The 25,580-nt window shown below is 41.0% G+C and overlaps 1 protein-coding gene across 3 annotated transcripts in view; it reads left to right on the top strand.

The window, feature by feature from the left end:
• The window catches only part of AFF2 (AF4/FMR2 family member 2), a 524,595-nt gene that overhangs the window by 342,594 nt on the left and 156,421 nt on the right, over positions 1-25,580 (top strand). For all 3 annotated transcript variants that reach the window (XM_019540274.1, XM_019540273.1, XM_019540272.1), the window contains one exon: positions 10,767-10,811. In XM_019540274.1, the coding sequence (XP_019395819.1) occupies positions 10,767-10,811 (45 nt within the window). The remainder of the gene's footprint in view (positions 1-10,766; positions 10,812-25,580) is intronic.

Genomic DNA, 25,580 nt, shown 5'->3' with positions numbered 1-25,580 from the left:
CGCATGGCTAAATCCCCACGTGTCATGCTGAATATTTACCTCTTATTGTCCCTGTTTTCATATTACCATTTTCTTGCCATTGCTCATACATCATTGCAGTGTTATTCTCAGTGCCTTGAATTAAGGGGCTAATATTCCAGCATTAGGGATTTAAGAAACTGCGCACAGATAGGGATGGAGTATAATTTATAGAAGAGATAAAACTGTAATCTTGAAAATGTTGATAGAATAGCATATCATTGTATAATAGGTGCTAGATGCCATTTAGAAAGAAAGGCCTTGTAGCATCCGGATAAGATGCCGAGTGTTGTTTTTCAGGCTCACCAGTAAAACGAAGAAAGAAGACAGTTAGGATTTAATGAAACATGTCGTAGAAGTGCACGTAAATGCTTGCTTAGATAGTTTAGAGATTAGTGCCGTAATAATAAATTGTTGTTTATAGGGGACGTCCTGCCCGGAGACCTCTGGGCAATGCAAAAAAAGAAAGGAACAAAGGATTTACTGGGAATTGTCTCATTCTGATGGTGATGTTATTTCAGATTCAGAAGTCCCCGTTGCTTTTATGACAGTCCGTTTGTGAAGAGAACAGGCCTTCAACTGATCCGTTAGAGTTGTGAATGACTCTTGATAGTGTAACGCATATGGGTAGGTTTATTTATCTTGAGTTTGGAGCTTTTACGGATTCCAGCTATACGTCTTCTCTACAAATCTTGTTTTTCTGCTTATGGCATCAGTCAGAATAAATGGAGGCAGTGGAATCTGCCAAGGCGGCTGTAGGGAATTTCCCTGAAGTGTCCCCCGTCTCCTAATATATCAGTGTCTCTTCTTGTCTGTTTTTGATGGGGTCCAGCAGCAGGTCAACATCCTTAGGTAAAGAAAGGCTTCCTGAAGTGAGCAGCAGTCACCGAAAGTAAATTAATGGAAGTCGGCATCTGCTGATCTCTTTGACAATAAGGAATTTTCCCTGCCAACATTTAGAAACCATTGGAAATGGTCTCCATTGGATACCAGATTTCAACTTTCTGCCCTGGGCTGCCAAAAGTATTTCAGCAGAAAATGCTAAAGTAAGTTGAACTTTGAATTATCATTTCAATGACTGTCTATTAAAATGGAGTAATGCTCTGGCACTGCACCTGTGAGGCTTTGGCTTGCATCTTGCAGAATAAAAATCTGTCTGCTTTGGCAGCTGAAAAGGTCACAAGTGCGACGATGTCAGGTAGTTTTAGCCCAATCCAGATTCTCGATTAGGAGGTAGATGTTGAAGTGGTTTGTTGCTGGATATCGTTGCTGAATCAGGTCACACCGGCTTTTATAAATACATTTTTATTTAAATGCAATCAACCAAATTAAGCTCAGACTGTCGCATTCTTCAGCTCAGCTCAAACTTTGCTTACGGAGCTGGAATAAAAAACGAGCCAAATGCAGTTTGCGTTGTGTCGATCCTCGTAGAGCTTTCAGCAGTTTCCTGCTTCCGTAAACTCGATGGATGCCAATAGAGTTAATGCTGATTGACCCAGGTATGATGGAAAACGGATTCTGGCCCAGAAAGTCTGAAGTTCACCACAAAAATGCACTCAGGTATTCAAACACAGTTGTCACCCACAGTTGTATATTTTAAAATCTATTTTACTTCTGAATTTTCACTAGGTGAAAGTTTAAGGTGACTGTATCTTTTTGTTAAATCATGTAGAACAGGGAAAGGATCACTTTTCCCAACGGCTTCAGGTGGACAACTTGACTGTTCTTTAGGGCTCAGTTTAAAGAAGACAGATATTTCTATAATGTTCCTGCTTCTTTGAATATGTGTACATATATGCGGACGTTCATATAAATATTTCTCCTTAAGACTTCCTCCCAGAAAGCCAGATTGTGCTAGCAGACATTGTGGTTGGCATAACTGGTGATCTCTGTTTATATACCATGTGATCAAACACGTCCAGGAGACTGGAAAGCTGGTTAACAGAGCTGCAAAACCCTTTTGCTGCCTTTTTTTTGCCCCAGTCTCACTTCACATGAACATGCCTTGTCTGTGCCAGGAGGCCCTGGTGATTCCCTTCGGTGTCTGCTTGCAGATTTTCTTTACACGTGCAAAAAAAGTACAAGTTTGAAAATCAGCTGTTATGGTCAGGTGCATAAATTACCTTGTTTTAGTCGATGCTCTCTTGCAGCCTTTTAAATTAGTGGCCATTTATGCCAGGTCCAGCACCAGGATGCATCTTTGTTTTATTTATTCCCTTTTCCTTTCAAAATATCTTTTTTTTTTTTTTTTTTAAAGGGTAAATAAACCCCAGGCTCCACGTGACTGTGATGCAATGCAAGGCCTGATGGAACTGGATATATATTGTAAAGATTAATTGGCATGCAGTTAGGCCTCATAAAGCATGGTATGCCATGCATTATCCTCTTTTGCCTTCCATTTACAATGCGGTATCATTCACATCGTGGCATCGACTGAGAAAGAGCCCAAGCAGCAGGCTGAGCCTCCAGAGCGACTTGGCCTTGGGAGAGCAGAAAGATTCAGCTGGGCCTTAATTATGGGGCAGACGTAGCAGGGTCTTGTCTTTCTCTCGTAACTGGATAGGAATGGCCCCTGGGGCCCTTAAAACCACAGAAATATCTTTTATTTGTTCTATTGATTTTCCTGCCAACACAAAATAGGTAGCGTGTTGTCATATTTTCAGCTAAAAGCGATGGAATTCAACTCCTGTTTTAAGAAACACTTTCTTCCATGCAAAGATCTGGGGATTTTATTTTTTATGTTTTTGGATTTTTTTTTTGAATGAAGCTGGGTGGGAAGATGATGTGGTAGCAAGGCTGATAACAAAGTCAGAGAGGCTAAATGCTGTGATTGAGAACCATTATTTATAACTGAACAAAGTGGTAATTTTGCAACTATCACTTCTCAAATATGTGACCATTTTCGTGTAATAAAACTATTACGCTGTAACTGTTTACTTATCACAAGACCATTATGTGATTGATGACCTGAAAATGGAGGTTATCTTTCAATTCATTTGAAATGCAAACTGACTAGAAAATCTATAGCTATTGTAGCATATTTTTAAGCAAAATCAGGCACCTACATTGACCTCCTATTTACATTTCTTTGAGAAGAGAAATCACATAAAAGCTATCAAGAAACGCATTTCACAGCAGGCAAATTAATTGGTTTTACTGTATTTGAATGGAGGGTTTGTCAAATAAAACATGCCATGACAGTTAATAGTGTCATTTAGAGGCAGAAAATTATTGGCTTATTTGTTATTGGATAAAAGGAAGGCAAACACTTTGTATTAGGAAGTTTTAATGTGTTTAAAATCCTCATTAGGGATTTATGGACATTCTTGCTTAGCATAGCGCCTCATTAATTTGAGGCTAAACAGTTACTTCTGTGTTTCAATTCCAGTGGTTCCCCCCCCCCCCCTTTTCTTTAATTAGATCTCGCATTAGAGTTTGGTCTCTACACCAGTGGAGATGTAGAATTAATTAATGTGATTTATAAATCTAATGGAAGTGAGTTATTCTTAGATATCTTTTTATTTTAGTGAGCAGTTAAACCTCACGTACCATAAGTGCACAAAGATCTGAGAGATTTCAGAAGCTTAATAAAAGTATGTGGCTTCTGCATTGAATACATTTAGCAATGGCCCTGGCATTAATAAACCAAAGCATTTTAATAGGAAATGTAAGTAATAGGGGAGCGGTAAAGATCCCGTTCAAATTCAGATTGTCTTTGTTACAAGTTATATACTGTCCAAAATGTGCCAGTTCACCTCCACATACGTGAGGTAATAGTGTCATCCAGTGGCAGTTGAGATAATCATATGTTTTAGTATTTAATAAGGGCACCACCGCACTCTCTAGATGGGTGGAATTAGGATTAATTCCTCATAAATATGCAAACAGTTCCATTGTTTTCACATCCCTTGTATTGGTCTTTCTTTTTACCAGCAATTTTTTTCTTGTATTGTCAGCTATTAGAAATATTTGCAAGATATGTGTGTCAACATGGGCACCTAGCCATTAATAGTTAAACTGTAGATGTTTCCAAAAGATGATTTTGTTTCCTCAGCATGCAGGCCCATGTTTTTTGCCCTTTGACTTGTGGCTTTCTATTATAAGAAGGCAGTTGGAAAATGTAATTTGCAAGTCACGACTATGGTGAAGAGACATACGAAAATGACTAATTTGCTGCAACCTTCAAGCAATTAATTTGGGTCCCTGCATTGTCCCTGCAGCTGCGTCTTTGCAAACTGCTGTAAAAAAAACTAGGAAGTGTTCTTTTAATGAGGATATTCATACCTGCTCAACAGCAAACAAACAGGCTAAACCTTGCCCTGTATTCATGTGGCTATATTTAAGATATATAAACACATAAAAGATGTTTTGTGTTGAAAAAAATAAAATGAAATGATACAAATTAAAAAAAAAAAATCACAACTCCGAATACACTCGGTCAAATAGTGTTTAAGTTGCACTGATGCTGCTTCAGCAACATCAGTAGAGGTTTCCCCACTGCCATAAAGAGCACCATCTGATCCGTAATATTCCTGGGTTTTTCACTGGAACTTTACACGCACGAGCCCTGCTTTTGATTTCACTCATATTGGTCTGTATCAGGAGTAAGTTAGTTGGAGTCAGTGGATTCACGTGAGTACGAAGAGGATGGAAATGAGATCAGAATCCAAGTCGCAGCAGATCGAGCCATTTTACTTTGCTAGAAGTAAGGCCTCAGAAAAGGTCGAATTTGTCCCCAGACCTACACAGACTTTGATGGCCACGTTCTCCTCTCGCTTACGGCACTTTTACGTTCGTGTAAAAGTTCATTTACTGAAGTCCCAACTTCCGCACTGTTATATTTGTTTTACAGCACTATAAGGGGAGAGACAGACCCTGAATCTTTACATTTGGCACACTGTGTGTTTCGCACTGCTGGGGGGTCACAGAGTCTGTTAGTCTGGCGTCATCATTAAAAAGTACAAGTGCAGAAGTCATCTTAGGTCGATATACCTTTTATTATCAGTTGGTAACAGCTTTTTATCTTCAAAGGCAAAGTGAAAATACAGGAGAATGGGTTAAATGAGTGCGTATAAATATATAATTGATTGTCAGTATTACTGTTATCCTGTGAAGGAGCTTGCATGATATACTGCTTACCAGAGCTAACTTCTGCAGTAGTTTTCTGTTTGCAAGCAAAAACAACTTGTGTTCCAGGAAGTAGAAGTTTTTGGTCAGAACAAAACCACAAGATGACAAATGCGCCTTTGTTTGCCTCTGAGCAGTGTGATGGTCCGTTTGATAATCAGATCTGATTGTAGAAATGATCTTCCAAAACTACGCCATTCAGTTTCCATCGATAAACTGTAATTCCTTCTGATTCTGTTCTCTCTTGTTATTCTACTTAGTTGATAGAGACGGTGATTGGAGATGAGTATGTCATTGCTTCTGTGTGAAAAATTAAAGCTATGCTTGGCTGGTAGCTTGAGTTTCTGGTGAAGAGACCACTGAAGTCTGTGGGCATCTTTCTAACAATTTTATGACCTTGAATCAGGTCATAAAATTGCTTTGCTCTCTAATTCATATGATGTGAGAGAAGAGGCCAGATGCTTCTCTGAGTTACTCTGACACAGCCCATTGACCTCAGTCGAGTTTGCACCAACTTAACTAGCGGTAGAACTTGGTTCAATAATTGGCATTGCTCAGATTTTAGTGACCTTGGATATTTGGCATAACTTTTCCATGGCATAACTTGTATTTCAGGGGCTAGCAGAAAGGCTGCTGTCTATGTTCGGATTTCAGGCATGACTTTAATTGCATTTTCTTTTTAATATTTCTTTTAATGTAGATTTTTCACTGGCTTTTTAATATACTTCAGGGAGTTTTAAGGGGTGAAATAATGTGTAGCTTAGTCTTTTCATGGCATTTAGGTTCCTGGGTGGCAGAGGCACAATAAGAAACCAACATATTTGTTTTATTTGGGACCCACAGATGACTCCTTGGGGAATTAATAACCCTGAAAAATATAAACACTTATTTAAATACCAAGAGGGTCAGATTTATTTGGATTTAGTAGAATACCACCATAGTTGGCTCCATTCAGTTGCCGCAGACCCCAAATACACAGTCCTGTTACACATTGGTGCTGACCTTACGGAGATCAGATATACAAAAAAGAAATAACATTTAACCAACATTATTCAGTTTTTGCTCTTTTGCTGTACCTATTTGTACCTGTTTGCACTAAACGGAATAAGGGAAAGCCAGGAAAGGCCCAGCTCTTCAGTTTAGCCTAGCATCTATTTCAGGCATCTTTAACAGGAATGATGCTTTCAGGACCAAAATGTTAATGACATAAGGAAATATATGGAAGGACTAAATCGTAAAGCAGCCTGGGATGATTAGTATAGTGGCCTCTGTGCAGTAGTATTAAATTCACCATTCATAAATGTAAAGCAATCCATGCCAGGAGAAGAAATATATACAGACAGTAATTGAAGGACAGGCTACCTTTACCAAAGAAATAAGTCTGAACGAGGCTTAGGGATAGCTGTAGAGAGAAAGCAACTGTGAACTTGCCGTGCAATACCATTATGGAACGAAGGAAATCAAGATTTAAGTTGCGTTATGTTTTATATTATATTATGCACGTTTTCAGTTCTGTATAGGAACATAGTCTTCATTTTGTTGCAGCTGGAATACTGTGTCTGGTCCTCTGAGTTTAGTAAAGATACAGTAAAACTGGATAAAGTACAAAGAGAAACAACAAAATGCTACTGTGCCTGGAGGGCATGACATAAGAAATGTACTATTTATCAGTAATGACCCCTACTTCTGCCAATCTGTCTTCATCGCTATGTAATTTTCTTGCTACATAACCAGATGCGTGTTTTTGGCTGAAAGCTGTTTGTTAACCAATCCATCATACTGGCACCTTGGAAGGATATGGTTGGATGTGCGCTTAGCGTTGGATTCCCCTCCTTACCAGATGAAACCCTCTCTTCTCCACCATGTCTGGGACCTGTGCTGTTCTTGGTACTGACTGACCCACTTTCCAGCACAATATTTATCGGCATAGAAGTGCCCTCCATTTGTAAGAGGTGTTACAGGAACCGAAGGCATTCTTCGACTTAGGCTTTTCCTTTACAGTCCCCATGTCACTACCGATTTGTTAGACTTTTCCTCTTCTCATCCTGCGGCGCATGCTAGAATTGATCAATCAAGGGCCAGGCAAAGATCTTCTCATGCCAGCAAGTGAGAAATCAATTTGTGCCCAAAAGAGTAAACAGCAACATGAGTTGCGTCTCTCTGGAGTCCAGATAGGTTCCTTGATAAAGGATAAAGCATCCGAAGCGGAGCTGTTGACATACAGTAGGTATTCAAGCACAGGTGCCTAGAGTTGGGGTACTGTAGTCATTTACTTTTTGAATGCTAGATGTTATTCAAAAGACAGGAGAATTGTTTACGAGCAGTTGATCCTGATGAAAAGGCAGTGCTATGCTTCAGTCCCAGCAGAAAGATTATCCACTGCGCGATGGTGGTCACCAAACTTGCATGTGAATGTGCAGGACTGTGTGCTTTCTGGTCTCCCAGCAATGGGGTGGAAGTTGTTGCTGGTCTTATTCCGAGCCCGAGTCCCAAGTATTGGCATTTCCAAAAAGTTGCCAAAATCTCACATCAGTAAACACTGATTTGACATCGTTGATTGGGAGCAGGCACATTACAGAGTTTTTTTCCGTGCAGCGCAAACACAATCTGAGCTCATGCAGGTTATAAATTGTTCTGAAGTCGAGTGGAGCCAAGGAACTGATGAGTGAATAAATGGCAGGTTAGACGAGCATTACTCATCAGAGATTGTAACAGTTCACCCACTGTCATTTGATCTGCGTAACGTTAAGTCTCCTTCCCCTTTATTCCTGTTCCCTCCCCTCTTCGCATCCTGTTCCCCCACAGTTTAACCTTCTGCCATCCAAGGTGAACATTAAACCCTTTGGGGCCACATCACCTAGGTTCGGTCTTTCACTTGTGAGACTGAAATGTGGAGAGACCCTTATGTATTAGTTTGGTTAAAGTGGAATATTTCGGCCATCTGACCTTTCTTTCTTCCTTTTTTTTTTTTTTTTTTGGCTGGAAGCAATCTTTTAAAGTAAACACAAAGTCTTTTGACGCAAAGGAGGTTTGCCAGATTAAAATGAAATTGGAAAATGAAGTTCAGTGTACCATGTAACTGTTGTGAAATCTTTTTGTTTTGATTGAAGTTACATTACCTCAGGACTTATGTCTGCAGCTTATGTAATATTAACTGTTCTTCAATCAGAAGTTCATGAATACACTTCAGACTGAGAAACGAGCTTATGGTAGGAACTGCGAACAGTCGGGCTTTACTGAAACACAATTCCTGGGATCGCTGTCCTGCTAAGTCAGGGCATGTTGTTCACAGAGTTGGCATGGCTCAGAAAGTGTCTGCAAATCGGAGCCCAAAGGCTTGTAGTTTCTTTTTTTTTTAAAGATGATGGAAGAAAGAAAAAAAAAATCACTTGGCAGAGCCCAAACCATTTGATTTTTATTAGATTGGGAGTGGAGTGGTATTTCACATGGGACATCCAGTCTTGATTAAACTCCTGGATGAATGTGGCAGTTTATTAATGCAACTTCGAACACTAATTTGTTAGCGCGCTGATGGCGGTGGAGGCTCTGAATACGGCGCTTGCTGCATTTCACTCCACCCTGCTGAATCTTTGCTTGGATCCTGCAACATGCCGTGGTGGGCTAGGCGCGCCTGTTAGTTGAGTGCAAGCGTTTATGGGCAGTTACCTTGCAATTTCTGATTCACACGTTGAAAGATCTTTTTTGCTCAGGACAGACTAAGCTCCTGGTAGATCTGTGCTTTTCTAGTCGCTTAGCACGTGGAGCGGCAGTATGAATTTAGAAAAATGGTCTCGTTTCTTTAGAAATCCATTAATAGTAATGTACTGAAAGACGCTTACATTGATGTTCTCTGTGATATCCATGTTGTAATAATTATTCTTTTAATGTTTTGCATTAATCTAAATGTTTTCTACTCTGTGCCAGCTCCTGCTTGGGTCTCTCTGTATGACAATCACAGCACTTTGACATCTTGTATTACCTTAATACCAACAATTCAAAACAAAGCAGTGCCAAAGGGAACAAAAGTCCTGTCAGGTCATTAAAACCTCCTTTGCCATTAACACAATTAAATGGATGCACGGTCATTTAAAGTTATTAGCAAGTGTTGCCCGCAGACCCTGGTTGAGATCACATAATATCTAGTGGGTTTTATTAAACTAACATTGCATATTTATTAGGTGTGTAATGGTGGGAAGTCCTGGAATTTTAAGATTATGATGTAAAAAAAAAAAAGGGGGGGAACTAGGATTGAAATTGAAATCAATTAAGAACCGGACAGATGCATACAAGATCTTGGAGTAAATTAAGCAAGCAGAATTACTCTGGACTCCCGCCAGGGTTACTGAGAGCTGAATGTATCCCGTTCACATTTGGGTGTTTCTTGACCAAGACACTGAAAGACTGGAGGAACTGTTCAGAACAGAGCAGCCGCATGGTGAGGGAATGACTGATTAGGAAAGAGTTCAACGTACAATAAACATGAGAAGTAACGGGAGGAGCAGCATCGTCCAAATATACCAAGATACAACTAGGTAAAGAACACAAGGAAGTCCATGAATTGTTAATGATAGGATAAGCAGCTGTCTGTAGGCGGAAATAACATTTGCAAATTTTAGCCTACTAAAAATGTCCAGAGTTCAGCAAAACATGGATTAGTGTTTCAGAAGAAGTGGTAAAATTCCTGTTGCCTCCGAATGCAGGAGCTAGAGTGGACAACTCGATTGGGCACATGTGCGTGTACACACAGAGCACAGAGTAATTACTCCTCAGATCCTGAGAGGTGTAGGTGGTACAATTAATTTCTGGTGTTTGCGGTATTTGTGTTATTTCTTATGCTTAGAGCGAGGAGTGGTGTGTTTGCATACTAGCCGTATTACGCACGAGTAATATTTAAAGAACTGTGTTGTTAAGTGGATAGATTTAAGGGCACCCAGTCTGTGTGTAGATGTATTGTATCTTTTTGAGAGAGATGGAAGATCTCTCAAACCTCTCAAGATAGATGCCTATGTGCTTTTCAGTCTTTAGAGGATACTTAACCTGTAACAGGCCAATGAAGTGAGACGATGGAATTGGCAACCTCTCTTATAATCTAACCAGTGTTTTACTACAATACATGTTTAAGCTTTAAGAGTTGTCTGGGCTGTTAGTGTATTAAACTGTAGGATAAGATGCTTGATGATAACAGTTTACTGTAAACTGTTATCACTTCTGCCCTAAACGGCAGCACGCTGTAAGTTAAAGCATTCTTGTGTTCTCACAGAACTGTATGGGGGAAAATGGTGGCATCTTCATCATTTCAAACGTTTACCCAACAACCCCAATGCCAGATCTGATCTGTGAAGACATCAGTGTCCCACCATCTTTTCAAAGTATCATTTGTAACATAAAGAGTAGAAAAATAATCGTGAAGAAATGGGTCTTCCTAACGATTTATTCTGTTAATCGGGGAAGTTCTGTTAATAATCATCAGTGGATGCAGCCTATTTGAAATTAAAAAGTAAAATGGCTTTGTGAGGTGTGGTTTAGCAGATCAGTTTAGTCCGTAGTTACTAATAATCACCAAACTTTACGTTGTTTGCCTGACTAAATGCTGCTTCTTGGTTTTTTCTTTTTAAATCTAGGTTGGCCTTCCCAATGACTCCAGCTGTGTGGAAGAAATATTACGGGTGAGTTTACTCATTTGTTCTGTGTCCCTTCATAATTAGAGTACTGTTATCTCATCTGGATAAACTATATGGCTTTCATAATATTGTAGCTAAGTAAGAATATAGTGGTTGCTACCAATCAGAGAGACACTGCAAAGTTTATTAGGCCCAAAATAATACTTGCGATAGGGCCAGCCCTGCAAACTCTGTTCTAGCAGTGCTCCATGTTCTTCCTTATCATTAGGCCTGACTACCTGTGCCTTTGTTACCCGTACAAGTGTTGCCGCTTGAGGCCTTTTTCGTTCTCCTATTCTGGAGCGGGATCCTGCAGTTCTCCCACCTGAAGCTCCTCCTGCCTACCGATTCATCCCATGCGGGAGCTGTGATGGCTCAGTAGGGTTTCCTCTGTTTGAGCCCTTTAAGACATTCCTTTGGCCATCATGATCAGTCCTTGGATACACTGACTTAAAACAGCCTTTTCAAATCAAATTATGGTTTGACCTTAACAGCAGAGAAATGACATAACAAGAAAAAGGTCTTGCACATTCTACATGCATGTCTGTCTTACCTAATGCTCAGAACGACTTATTTATACAAATAACCCACCCTTCAGCAACCGGGACGTCTGCCTGCACCTCCCAGCTCTCGACTGTCTGCCTCCGATGCTTCAAGAACTCAGGATTGTAGCCCCTCCAATGTTCGGTCTGTTAATTCCCCATTTGATGACCCTCTGTTGGGAGGTCAGGGACCCAGCTGTGTATCTTAGTACTGTGGAGATAAAACCTCAAAGCAATTGACACCTGAATTGCTCCTTTAAGTCTCAGTGAGTAAAGGAGTATCAGAAATGTTTGTCCACTTTTCCATCTTTGTGCAAACTAATGCATGCCTGAAGGAACCGCTAGCAATGGGATAGCAAATAACACTATAACAAGCAGAGGGACGTAGAATAGCCAACAGTATAGCCTTTTCCTCCATGTGTCAGGGGTGTTGGTTGTAGTCGTGTTAGTCTAAGGACATAGGCAGGCAAGGTTTTTTGGGTAAACGTGATATCTTTTATGAGTCCGAAAAAATAGTTGGGAAAATTGTTCTTTGCAAGCTTTCAGGAACAAACATCCTTCTGCCTAGAGAAGGGTGTTTGTACCCGAAGCTTGCAAAGAACAATTTTTCCAACTCTTTAGTTGGTCTAATAAAAGATACCAATATCACATTTACTCAAAAAAAACCTTGTCTTTTCCCCTTTACGGTCCCAGCGATGCCAGTAAAAGTATTCACATAGGACTGGCCTTTTTCTGTGAACGTGGTATCTTTGGATGGAGTTAATGTCATTCTTCAATGGGCCTCTGTAAATAAATCAGTGCAGGAGATGAGCATTTGTGTGCAGTCCTGTGAAAACAAACTTGTATGTGTGGGCACACATATGCATACACCATCGAGTAATAAATACAAGGAGGGAAATAAAATGTAGTTCCAAAGGGCATATTACGTGAAGAAGAGTGATGGACAGAAAAAAACTCAATGTTGGCAAATTATGAAAAATACTTTGTGTTCTTTTTAAATGTATTTCCCCATCTGTTTTGTTTATGTACTTCAATTATGTTTGTTAGCATAGTAGGAAGGAATTATTTTCTGGTGGGAAAGCAGTTATTTTCAGTAAACAGCATTTGAAAGAAGTGTGATGTAACTTCTTTCCAGGGATCAATCATCCAGGTGACAGTTTTAATGCACAAACTGCACTGTATAATCACATCACATAAAAGTGAAGGCACTAGTCTAATCAAGGGAGCCTGATCCTTTCCACTGACTTCAATGGGCTCTGAATCAAAGGTATAGGCCCTTGAGTAGCCATGTCCTGTGGAATATAAGTCTGCTCTTATTTCTTGAGTTGGTCTATACAGATCAGTGGGGCTAGTCTGCATGAACAAGTTGCAGAAGCCGGCCATACACTATTAAGACCGAGGAAACTTCAGGCACTGCCCTAAGGAATAGTAGCTCTTGTTGCTTAAGGGCAAGTAGCTGGGTGTTGAAGAGGTGGACTGACCAAAGAAGTCCCAGCTTGTGCTTCAAGCACAAAGATTTCAGGGTCAGTTTAGTAAGGTGCTTCGGTGCATGCATAGTTTTAGGTATTTTAGTAATCCCAGTGACTGTAATCTGGCCTTTATTTATTATATAAAATAAACTCAAAGGAAACTGAGGAAGGGAGGGAGTAAATAAAAGCTATTTTATTAGCCACTGGATTAGCCTCATGCAGTATGCATATAATCTTGCCATTTTATTAACCTCATGCAGCATGTTAAATTTTGCAGGCTAGACAAATAAGGGAAAAGAACAGATTTTTTACTAAAGATCTCTAAAATGTCATCCTTCGCTCCAGCAGCAGTCCAAAGGCCTCCTGTTTTCAAGGAAGCTTGGATGACTACTGTGGGTGAGAAGGAAACTCTGTAGCATCTTGGGAGACCTGGAGCCAATTCCTTGCTCTGCCACTTAATCAGGCCCAGATCCTCAAAAGCATTTAGACCTCGTCACTCCCGTTTAGGCACTTAGATGCCTCTCTGTGACTCAGTTCCTCATTTTATAAAATGGGAGCATCAGTACTTTCCTCCCTCTCCCAGATGTTGTAAAGACAAGTGCATTATTGGGAGGCACTCTGATTTTTACAGCAAATGCAATGTGGCGGTGCAGTGCGTGTTATGGAAGTACCCAAGGTAGATAGTGGTATAATAGCGTGCAATTTGACCAACTGCAGGAGCCTACAAATAGCTCTGAAGCAAATTGGCCATGTTTTGCTCTCGGCTGCCTGGCTGTAGCTCGCACAAAAGGAGTTGCCTGCGGGGAATAGACAACCGGATCTGGCCTCAAATATTTGTCCATACCCTGCTTCGGATACACAGGTGTAAAGCCAGAACGGCACCATTGCTATGACTGCTTAGCAAACTGGCCATTTGTGCTTGGAGAGGAGTGGGACTTGAATGCTGCTGAAGTGCATTGGCTAACTGTAAGGATGCTTGCTCGCAAGCTGCCAGTAACATGCCCATTTCCTGCCTGTTTTCTCATCGTCTCTGGAGAGCATTTTTTTTCCTCCAGTATTTATTTTTTTTAATAGGGAAACCAAGCAAGGTAACTCAGTTTTGCCCCTAAGAAAGTCACAATAACCCTTGGGTTTTGTTTAACACACAATTTTACATGCAACAGAGCAGTAAGCTAAAATCCATTGGTGCCTGTACACGAGCAGGGCGGCTGATCTGACGCACTGTAGTTACAGCACGTCGGAGCAGACTCAGTTAATCGAGTTTGCTGGAGTGTGGTAATTACTGCTCTCCAGCAGACTCCAGTGTCTCATGCATAGCATCCCCATGCTTAAAAATGGTGGCAGGGCACTTTAACTAAAGCTCATTTGATGAGCTTTAGCTAAAGCACCCCCCACCCCCATTTTTAAGCACGGGGACGCTGATACATGAAGTGCTCCAGGCACTTTAATTAGAGCAGCTCTAGGAGCCCACCACCCCGGAGCATGTGTATAAACACCCTATGACATCTGATTTTACAGAGTGCTTTCTTCAGCTGAACTTAATTAATGCTTTTGTAAACTTAAGAGTTTGGGGATTCTTAATAGATGCTTAAAACATGAAAATGGTGCTGAATTGAGTTGGTGGGCAAAACTTTCCAAGCAAATCAAGGGAAAGATCCTTAGTCCATTCTGACTTCTGAGTCTGAGAGACAGTTTCTGAGACACAAAATTTCACTGTGTTTCAGACTTCCTGAAACACTTAGCCACTTAGTCATCATGTGTAAGTGGCTGGAGAGCTGCTCATGATACCATAACTAAAGGTTAATGGTAGACCAGTCTCCTGTTGATTTTGATTTTTTAACCAGTGTGGCTGAGAAGGTTGTTTAAAAAAAAAAAAAAAAAATCTGTCCTAAAACTAAAGCCACATTGTAAAAGTAATACGGTATATTTGCATTTATTCAGGTTCCCAGCACGGTTAAGTAGAGGGAGATAGTATTAAATAGGACATCCTCTGTTCCAAAACGTTGCTTACTCTTTATAGCCAACCTGCTAGCTGCGAAAGAACAAATCAAATGAAATTCAAACAAACAAAATGTTTTCCCTACTTTATTCTCATTTTATTAACCTGGATTTAAATTAACCTGCCTCTTACTAGGCACAGCGGTTGAAAAATGAATTCATTAAAATATCGTGACACAAACGGAGGGAGAAAAAATAAGCATTGACATTTTAAATCAGCATTTGGGATTTACTGCTAGTGTCACTTAAGCCTCTGTGATTTACTGTTGTTCCTATTTATTATTGGTTTTGCTGTTACATTGTGCTCGGCCTGAGCATGTAACAAAACAGTTCCCATCTAAAAAGAGCTTAGATTTACAATAGGGGAGGTGCTCCTGATTTACACTGCGGTAGCCGAGAGGAGAATCGGGTCCGCCGAGCTTTGACTTCAGCACTTTGACTTTCCGAGTTCACCCAACATACTTTTCGAATCAGTCCCGAGTATCGCGACGGGAAGCCAGTGGCTTCTTTCATTTACATGTGTGTAAATCTGTAGTAACACCCTTGACTTCAGTGTCTAATCCTGTTACCTTTGGCATATCTGATGCCACTAGACATTTCCAGTACTTGTATAACTGGCACACAGTGACTTAGATGGCAGCTTCCCCGTGCACACCTGCCTAAGGCTAACCGCAGTCCCACTAACATACATGTGTAGTGGGGCAAATCCCATCCTGATTCCTGGTTAGCTCCTGAGCATCTCTTGGAGGTGTGCATGCATGGCTGTTGTACTCCTGCAGAATACTGCCGGAGTCTCCTTTACTCCGCTTTAGGTCCGCCCTAGAGAAGCTCACAGGCTCTGCAGGGACTGGAGTCGATCTAAATCTGTACTCGCTGTAAGAATTACTCCACCCATGAAGAAATGCAGCCACCTCTGGAATGAAACAGGTCACAGCACAGAACAACATTACGCCAGGGCTTAAAACCGGAAAAGAAGGATGCTTAATTCCAAGGAAATGCCACGAGGAATACCAGGCAGGCTGACTGTTAATTGCTTAAATGGAAATTGAGGGCCAGATCTTCAACTGGTGTAAATTGGAGAAGCCCAAATGAAGTCAGGATCTAGCCCAGTGTGCTTAAAACAGTCGTTTCCATGTTGCTGAACTGCTCTTTTTTGAATTAAGTTGGCTTTTAAATGCCTCCCTCATAGAGGGAAAGAACTCCTCTCTTAGATGTCTAATCCATTGTTGCACTGTGTCAAGTAACTAGATGTACTTCAGATATTATGTGGACAGCTGCAATATTAATTAAAAGCTTTCTAGTCTAGGAGCAAAACAAATCTGAAATATAATTTAGATTGTAATTAGTATAAAAATGACTGGAGTTAAATGAGCAAAGTCTATAATTTATACTGTCTTTTATTCTTCTGATGACTAGCTCCCATCTAATGACATTGGAGAATATGTAAATTGATCAGCAGGTGAAAATGCCCTTGACTGGGTAAATTATGTGTAGTATTACCTTTCTCATGCCAATTGAAAGCACTAATGGATTTAATATGTATCATCCATAGCTGAGGTGAGCTGTTCACCGAGCAAAATTAGCCTGTAACAGATATAGCCCATTATTTTGCCCCTCAGTAATTGTTTTCTCTTCTAAAATACAAACCAATGTTGAAGAACGATGCTAAACCTAATTATAATAATTGCAATTTGAAAAATACAGGTACGCTGTCCACTGTGGTTACAGATGCACTTAGTAGCTGACAAGCAGTTTAAATATTTTCATGTGGAATCTGGGGGTTTGCTGGGGAGGACATGATGTGAATTTAAAATGATTATACAGACGTCATGGACAAGTGAATAACGAGCTGACTGGCCTAGTAAATCATGTGAACCTGTCAAATGTGGGAACACGTTGGGGAGGAGATGATGTCAAATAACAGTAACTTAGCAACCTAGCATTTAGCTGTCCAGAGAATGAGTAAGAGTAGCCACTTTTAAATAGCTGAGTAAATAAATGAATCCCTATATGTCTTAGGTGTGCTATAAAAATAGCCCTGCACCGTATGTTTTGTGTCAAGCTGCTTCTTTCTCCTGGATAAGGTGATTTATTATTTCTATTGAAATGAAAAAAGGGATTGAAAAGCTAACCCACGTGTGAATGTGTATCTGTGCCCTTTGTACCTTGTCTGCCGTGCCGACTCTGGAAGCATTCATTGAACTGGCAATAGCCTGCTTTGAAAACTACAGTGTATTACAACTCCATTTTTTTTTCCTTTAGACCTTGTTTATGTACAACAAAGAGTTTTATGGGTAAAAATAATCAATTTTTCAGAAATTCTGAAAACATTATATTGTCAGCTTCAAGAAGGGCATTTTCTCAGTGGAGGCAGAGCCAATTTCTGCTCTTGCATCAGGATGAATCAAGAGTAAGTGCCATTCACCTCATTTGAATTCTCTCCTGTACCCTAGCGTGCATCTGGGGAAGCTCTGCCTTCAGTTGTTGTGGTTACTTCAGACGCTGTCGTTCCCCCTCCTCCCCGAATTATACCGGGGTGAGGAGAGCAGCATTCAGCCCTATGGCTGTTGAATGAGTAAGAGCCTCCTGCCTGAAGCTGAGCCCAGAATTTGACCCCGTAATGGGATGCTTCACATCTGTAACTGCCATTATGGCCAGCATATTTGTCCATGCAGAAGTTTTCCTCTTCATGTTGGCTGGCTGCAGTCTGAGTCTGATGGTGAAAATGCCAAAGTAATTCAGGCAGACAAGGTTCTTTGGGTGAACCTGATATCTTTTATTAGACGAACTTAAATAGTTGGGGGGGGGAATTAGCAAGCTTTTGGGTTTGCTAAAAAAATGGGGGGGGGGTTTCCAGCTATTTAAGTTGTTCTAATAAAAGATATCAGATGCATGCAAAGAACCTTGTCTGCCTGTATCCTGAGACCAACAGGGCTACAACCTACACCCCTGGAGTAATTCAGGTTAGCATCAGTGAAGTCAACAGTATTATCTGGGCCAATTTTTGTTGTGTAGCCATCACACCAGTATGCTGTGGTCCCATTTTGCAGCTGGAGGGAGACAATGGTGCCACATTAGGACTCTCAGTTCCACAGTGGACCTCCCAAGGCAATAAAGACTAGCCTGGGATGCTGAAAGTTGTATCCGGCTGCACCAGACTAGTTCCCCTAGCAGCTGTGGCACATTGCAGCATACTAGCCATGCCCCCTTACAGGGCGAGTGCTCCTGGCATGCCTGATCCTGTTGCTAGACTGCTGGACTGTTCTCAGCGGCGGCAGATGACAGAACAAGGAGCAACGGTCTCAAGTTGCACCGAGAGAAGTTTAGGTTAGATATTAGGGAGAATTTTCTCACTAGGAGAGTACTAAAGCACTGGAACAGGTTACCCAGAGAAGTGGTGGAAGCTCCATCCTTGGAGGTTTTCAGAACCCGGCTAGACAAAGCTTTGGCTGGGATGATCTAACTGGGGTTGGTCCTGCTTTGAGCAAGGGGTTGGCCATGATGACCTGAGGTCCCTTCCCACCCTAACTTCCTATGACTCTATGAATCCATCCTACTAGACTTTAGAGGATTCCCCGACGTGCAGGATACCACCCTGTGTCAGTCTGGTGACAGCTGTATAGTATAAGCATCTTGCTTCCAGTTGAGCCCTGCAGCAGCATGGAGCTCCGTGGAGAAGCAAGTGGTTTTTTTTTTTAGTTTCTCAGGTGAGTGCCACACAGTCTGTGCTGATCTCCATTCACCTGCAGTTACACTGCTAGAAACAATCAAACTAGTGCGAAGCTTGAGCATGTCTACACAACCTGGAGTGACTGTATTGTAGATGTGGCCTAAGTTGGCTGTGCTCTGTACGGAGAGGACCTAATGGAGTGGAGCGGACGGGCAGGGTCTGGCTTACCACGTGCGTAGCTGATGTAGGGCGCTCAGTGAGAATGGCAGTAGTCTCCGCTCACCTACCAGGAATGTAGATGACAAGAAAAGGGTACGTCCCCATCAGTATAGGCAGGTGAGATCTGATTCGGGCCCACGATAATTTTCACAGAGAGATTTGTTTGCATAATTGAAAATTATTAAACAAATTACTTGGTGATACGCTTTGAAATGTAAAGACTGATAATTGCCCACATCTCATCCCGCCTCTCTACGCTGTAACAATGGCAAAGAGTGCGCAGAAAGACAGAGGGAGATTTCACTGTACCTGTTTCCAAAACACTGTTTGACTCTTGTATTCTTATCTCCTTGAACATCATATTTTAACATATATTTTGTGGTGCCAAATTGAATTTTTGCCCATTTCAGTAATATTATTTAATTCCACTATCATTGCCAAGATTTAATATTGCTGCTAAAATTACTATAAAGTAAATTGGCAGCATCATGTTGAACACAGCATTGACTAGAGTTTGGCCATATGTTACCGCCCTGGAAGAGAACAAGAGGATTCTCATTTCTCAAATGAATGAAAATGCGCTAATTCTGTCCCATTTCCTGTTCTCTTCACCATGCCTTTGATACAAAAGGAGCCACTTTTCTGCTTTTTTTCTCTTTATAATCACCTCAGGAGTGATTTAACTTGGATTTTAATGCCTTGCATGCTGCACATCCCTGCTCCCATTCAGTGCACTCAGCATCATGACAAAGATTGTAAGAAAAACAGAAAGCGGCACAAAAGAAGATGGTAAGACTGCAATTAGGGATGGGAAAACTGACTTCAGTGAAATAAGAACCAACCTGAGCCTTTGCACAGATTTCTAACTAAACTCAAACTATACGTTTTCATAGTGTTTGAAAAAGTTTAAGTTACTTTATATACTGGATTTTTGAAATGCCACTAACTTTCCTGGTTCTGGAAACAACTGGAAGGAAAAGCCAAAATACTGTGGGAAAGGCCATCGATGGGGCTTTTTACAGTTGAGTGAAAACCTGAAGTGTACGGTAAAACTGCACAGCCATCTGACTCGCAGGCCAGATTTGGAGATCCAGGGGCCATGAGTCTCCTTTTCCATCCACACGAATAAGGTATGGCTTGCTCAGATTCAGTAGTTAGACTGACAAGAGGAAGAGAAGAATCTGACCCAAAGGATTTGGAAGTGCAGATAACCTTTGAACTGTTGTGTGCTGATGTGAACCAGGAAGAACCAGGCTTCTGAATGCGAAGAAGTTTGACCATCACAAATTGTAATGTTATGGTCCTTCACTAAAGCTATACCAAGTGCCCTCTGTCGAGTGCCTCAGGGACTGAATATATACCATGAAAAACACTTACAGGAGCCTTTGAACATACTTTACATGCCTATCATGAGGTACCAGATCCCAAAATGACACATAACAACAAGTTGTGTCATATAATATATTCTTAAAAAGCTACTAAAGGCTGGAAGGCTCTATTATAAATACTAAAAGAAAAAAATTAAAACCAAAACAAAAACAAAAAAAAATCAAGTACTATTTTAAAACATAGGTAGTGGCATTTTTCTCTGTTCTCAGATTAATCATTTATGTTATTCTATCTTGTCCTGTCACAATGAAACATTGCAAATATGGGCATGAGTATTTAAACTGCTAGCAATGTTACCTTCTATTTAAGTAGATTAATAATGTGTACTCTACATAACAAATTGCCTTAGGCAGCGAAGAAAGACATTGAAAACATATTAAAATTGAGTTAGGGTTTCTGAAATCAGTATTTACTTTAAAACAATTACGGTGGGAAATGAGAGAACCTACAGCATCTTGTGTAAGATCCCTATCTTACCAAACAGGGCCGTTCTTGCTCAGTCTTCATGGCAGGGACAGCGGGTTAAAAACAGAGCAGCGGTGCTGGGTGAAAGCCAGGGCTGGCACCGAGCTTGTAACTTAATGCATCTTCCAGAATCTTATCCCTAAATGTGCTTTATAGTCAGAGCTCCGATGATGGGATCTAGGAATCATTATTTGCGCTGCGGCCCAGAGTTCATTATCATGTAAGAGGAAAGCTATCTCTCGCCTTTTTGCAAGCACCGCCAGAAGAGCAGTATGGAACCATCTCTTCCTCCACGTTATCCTATCTAAGCTTCTTTCAGATCTTCAGGTACCTACAGTAATAGATCCCTTAGTAGATCCCCACCTAAAGAGCTCTCTGGCTAGAATTTAGTCCCTCCCAATGCTTTCCTGCAGTCCCACAAGACAGAAAGGATGGAGTTTGCAGATCTGTTATCCTAGGCAATAATGGCCTTACAATTTTAAAACTCGGAAGAAATCTGTAAGTTAGATGGGAAAACCAAAAGTTCAATTTGCAAGGAGCAGCAGGGCTTCACCTCCTAAAAAAAAAAAAAAAAAACCTTTGAAGAGACCCTCCTATTCCTATAACTCTCCCCTTGGATCTTGAATAAAGGGGAAACCTCCTAGAAGATGTTAAAAGGAAGTATTTTCCCTAGGCCATCCCCAAATTTGAACATAAGCTGCATGCATCCATCTCAAAGCTTGTCATTACTAGGGGTCTACCCAACTCGAGGAGGCAGCCAGCTGATTTTGCAGGGAGATAGCAGGGCTGGCCACCATTTTTGTGGGCTGATCATGGAGCCCCCCCGCCCCCCACACACACACCTCTGCAATCCTGATTTGGGTAGGCACTCTAGCAGCAATCATCTCCCAAAAACAAGAAGTTTCCCAATCTAGGGCCCATCTTTATAGCAATGGGCTTTGTCTTGGCCTCTATCTCATCTTTAAATCTAGATTATTCTGCCTGGGGCTTCCACATGCATACGCTCCTTCAAAAAGTGTCCTTATGCTTCCCATCCATCCAGTCAGTTTGTCTTTGGGGTCAGCCGCTTGCCCACCCAATGGTGATGGCATGCTTTGTTCTGCCCCCCTAACTTTGTGAACACCTCTTATAGCAGATATACAAACTTGTCAAAGGTATTTGTTGGCAAGAGATGGCTAAAATTTCCAGCCTTTGTCTTCCTGTGTGACCTTGAGATTCCACTTTGCCCCTCACTTCCTTCGTCTGTAAGATGGGGAAATTAGTGCCCACTCTTTCTGCAGGGATTCTGGGGGGATAAATCCATTATTGGCAAAATGCATTGAGATCCTCAGCTGGAAGGTTTATGTAAGTGAAAAGAATTATTGGTGCTATATTATAACTGTACAAAGGCAAGACTCAGTCAGACATTTAAAATTATGCTACGCAGTTTGGGTTATCCATCTCTGTGAAGGATTTCTTACATTTCCTTAAAGAAAGCATGTCATTGCATTTAATGTTCTGAGAACCCTTATGAACTTCCAATCTATTTTAGCCACATATCTCAAATTGTGCTTATAATTATGTTTTTTATTGAATATGTAAGTTCCTTTCAATTTCTTAATACAGTACATGTTTCTTAATATGCAGCTGAGAAGAATGCACGCTCCATGGATGGAGAGACACTTTTGAGCTTTTCAATTGTCACATTAAAATTGTCACATTTGTTTAATTAGCCTGTAGATCCTGCCACATTGATTTATGTCAGCTGTATAACAATCTCTGTAGGTAGCTGGCAAATCCCTGACCAGAATGATTTCTTTCTTTCTTTCTTCTTTTTTTTGTCAAGGAGTTTCTTACTTTCAATTTAAAGGCAGTCGTACAAAAGCCCTAGCTAGCTGGAGTCAGCTGGAGGAAATGTTGGACTGTAGCATTAGAAAGAAATATGTTTTTATTAGCTCAGAGTGTTAAACCTTTGGGTGACAATTGTTCGGTGACAGGAGATAAAAATTGATTACAAACACGAATCTGAAGCTCAGGCCTGAGTGATACACATTTTTATGTTTGTTTGACATTCTCCTGCACTGTTTATTTTACCTGATACCAGTAGCATAGTGTTACCCACTGGCGCCTCCACGGTTAAGATGCTACTCATTGTCGACCCTAGACACCCCTATATTTAGCAGTTTACAACTCCTCTGTAAAAAGTGGCTCTGGGCCTCATCTTCCTTACAAAGGTGTTGTGTGCACATGGAGAAAAATGATCCCTTTTCCCTTTTTCAGGAATGAAACAAGTACAATATGGACATATGCTAGTTTAAGAAGTTTGTATGAATAGACTGAAGGATGAAGGTGAACTGAGAGGAAAAAGGATTGGGTCCTACCTGCTGTTCCCAATGCATAGTTGGTTTAGTGGGTAACTTGGGATATGCCTCTTCTGCTCTTTTCCCTAACTGTAAAATGGGCATAAAGCTATGGCACTGACTTCTTTTGTTAAATAGCTCTGAGATCTACTGATGAAACATGGTATGAAAGTGGATGGTATTATTATGGTCCCTTTTGGCTCTGAAAACTTAAGACTCAAGCAATATGATCTTAGATTAAGTGCGATATTGTTGGCAACCCTTGCCCTTAATAAAATAGTTCTGAACCTCCAAAAAGATTTGAGTTTGGTGCGAAAGAAGGTAAAAATTCAGAGAAGTGGGTAAACTGATTGAACTGAACCAGTTAATTCATGCCTACTTGGAACAGTATTTGATTTTTCTAAACCGTAGATTCAGAGCCCTAGTCAGCAGAGGGCTGCGTTGCCAGTTTATCCAGAAAAAGAGATTATACAGATCACTTAAATACAAATTTAAGTGCTCAGATTCATTCATAGAGCAGTCCCTTGTTTTTCCTGAGCTCAGAAATAACAAGAGAACAGACTTTAAGCAGAGAGTGGTTCAGTGGAGGCCTTTTTCCATGAAAATAGTTATCACTTTTTTTTCCCCCTTCAGCATTTGAGCCTTTGTTACTTTTAAAAGAAGTTGTCATGATCTCCTCATTACCATTTTTCTTAATGTGATAAGTGTAAACTACAAGAAAGCCATCATGTTTGAAAGGATACAGCAACCCTTAGAAATATTATACTAACTGCTTGTGTTCTCCTTTGAAAAGGCTCAGACTGGGGATTTCGCTAAATGTATCATTCTGTCTCCTTTTGCAGTAGCGTTGTCATTTTATAGTGTCTTTCACTTATAATACAAGTTATCCTTCAAAAAGAAAGCTGTGTTACTGCATCTAGCCTTTGTATCTCTCCAGCAAAGTGAGATCAACAACTCCCTTTGGTAATTGCTGGAACATGATAATAAATTGCATGTTGTACGGGGAAAAAAATACTCTTTGGCAGGTTTATTCCAGTTCCACTTTGTATGATAACTGGTAATTGTCACTGCTTGACACTTGCTGAAGTTATGAATAACACAAGCTGCTTAGAGCTAACTAGAGGAGTAGCCATGGTAGTGCCGGGTGGTCTTTACTGGCTTGGGCATCTATCCAGGTTACTGCTCTGACCTCAGAGAGACCATTGCTAATGAGTAGTCTGCTATTGCTTTTTGACCAGATGGAGGCAACAAAGACCATGAATGCCATAGTCTTGTAATGCAGAGACATTTTGAAGTTACGGTGCTCCAGACCTTTTACATTTTAGTTTTGTGGGATTTTAGGCCCTGCTCACTGGCTTTGCTGTAAAAATAAATACGGTGTTTTGAGGGAGCATTGATAAGGACCTGCCAGTTTCTTTCTGCCTTGCTGCTGTAAGTTTGTCAGTTAGATATTACCTGTTGGAGAGGTGGCTATGGAATTGGCTATTTGGGAAAGGGACAATGGAACAAGGCCATTGAAAAGAGAAAAAGCAGACCCGGTGCATGCCAGTCTGAATGTATTGGTTACAAATTTAAGGGGCTAAGAATCGCCAATTCTAATTCAGTTTAATGGAAGTTGAGCGTGCGGGCTCCCTTCCAGGATTAGGCTCATACGCTCTGACAGATTTATCCATCACATGGAGTAGCAAATGCAAATACTAGACAACGTAAGCCTTGCCACCTGAAAACCTCTAGACTCACAGTGAGATCAAACCAAACCTCTGCGCCAGTCAAGTTGTTTCAGTTCGGTTTTCCTTTCTCTTTACCTTGGCTTTAATTTGTCAGAGCCAATGTGCCAAAAAAAGTATTTGCTGCATTAAAATATCTCCTGCAACCTAGATTCATTTTTTCTGTTGCCATTGGATTCGCAGCAGTTAGTCCAATGCCAGCATTGCAATGATGTACAAGACCAAGAGGCAGAGGTAAGAAAGGGCTTGCTTCACAGAGTGAATGAGAAGTGAAAAACCTCAAATAAAAGGATTTAACATTGAGAGGATTACATCTGCAAATTTCTTTTCAAATGCCAGCTGGTAAGGTTGGGCATTAGGTGGCTGCTTGGGTCTGCCTGTAATGAAAAAGGATGGAGGGCTGGATCCTGCAAGGGGCTGCATACCTCCGGTTCCTACAGCAGGAGCAGACCCTTTCATTAACCTTAGGTAAACAGTCTGCACATTTCAACTCCTGGAACATTTACATTAGAGAAAACTCAGCCTTCAACAGCTGGAGTTTGCAGCATTTCTAATCCAGCGATCGGACACCAATTGTCAGAATTGTCTGGCCACCCAGGACTCGCTGAGCCAGCACTATAGTGCACATTGCGCTGTTGGCCACCCAGGGCTTCAAAGGGAAAGGATTTGGTTCTTTATTATTTATTCACTCAGCTCTGACAATGTGCTGGGCACTGTACCAGACACAAAACACACAGGAACCGAAGAATGGCCATCGTGGGCCAGACCAAAGGTCCATCCAGCCCAGCGTTGAGCCTCTGACAGTCGAAGCTTTAGTGGAAGAGTATAAAAACCAGGGCATGTGAAGAGGGCAGTTAACAGCCGTTGCAGTTATCGGTGAATCGGCCCTTTCTGTAGAGAACGTGATAGTCTCAAATGTGCGACATTCGAGGGACCCCGAGTGCCTTGTATGCATTG

This window comes from Crocodylus porosus, unplaced genomic scaffold (assembly GCF_001723895.1).
Source record: "Crocodylus porosus isolate Cpor-Errol unplaced genomic scaffold, CroPor_comp1, whole genome shotgun sequence".
Lineage (NCBI taxonomy): Eukaryota > Metazoa > Chordata > Crocodylia > Crocodylidae > Crocodylus > Crocodylus porosus.
Note: the sequence above shows the minus strand (reverse complement) of the source record. Positions and strands in the feature narration are given on the sequence as shown.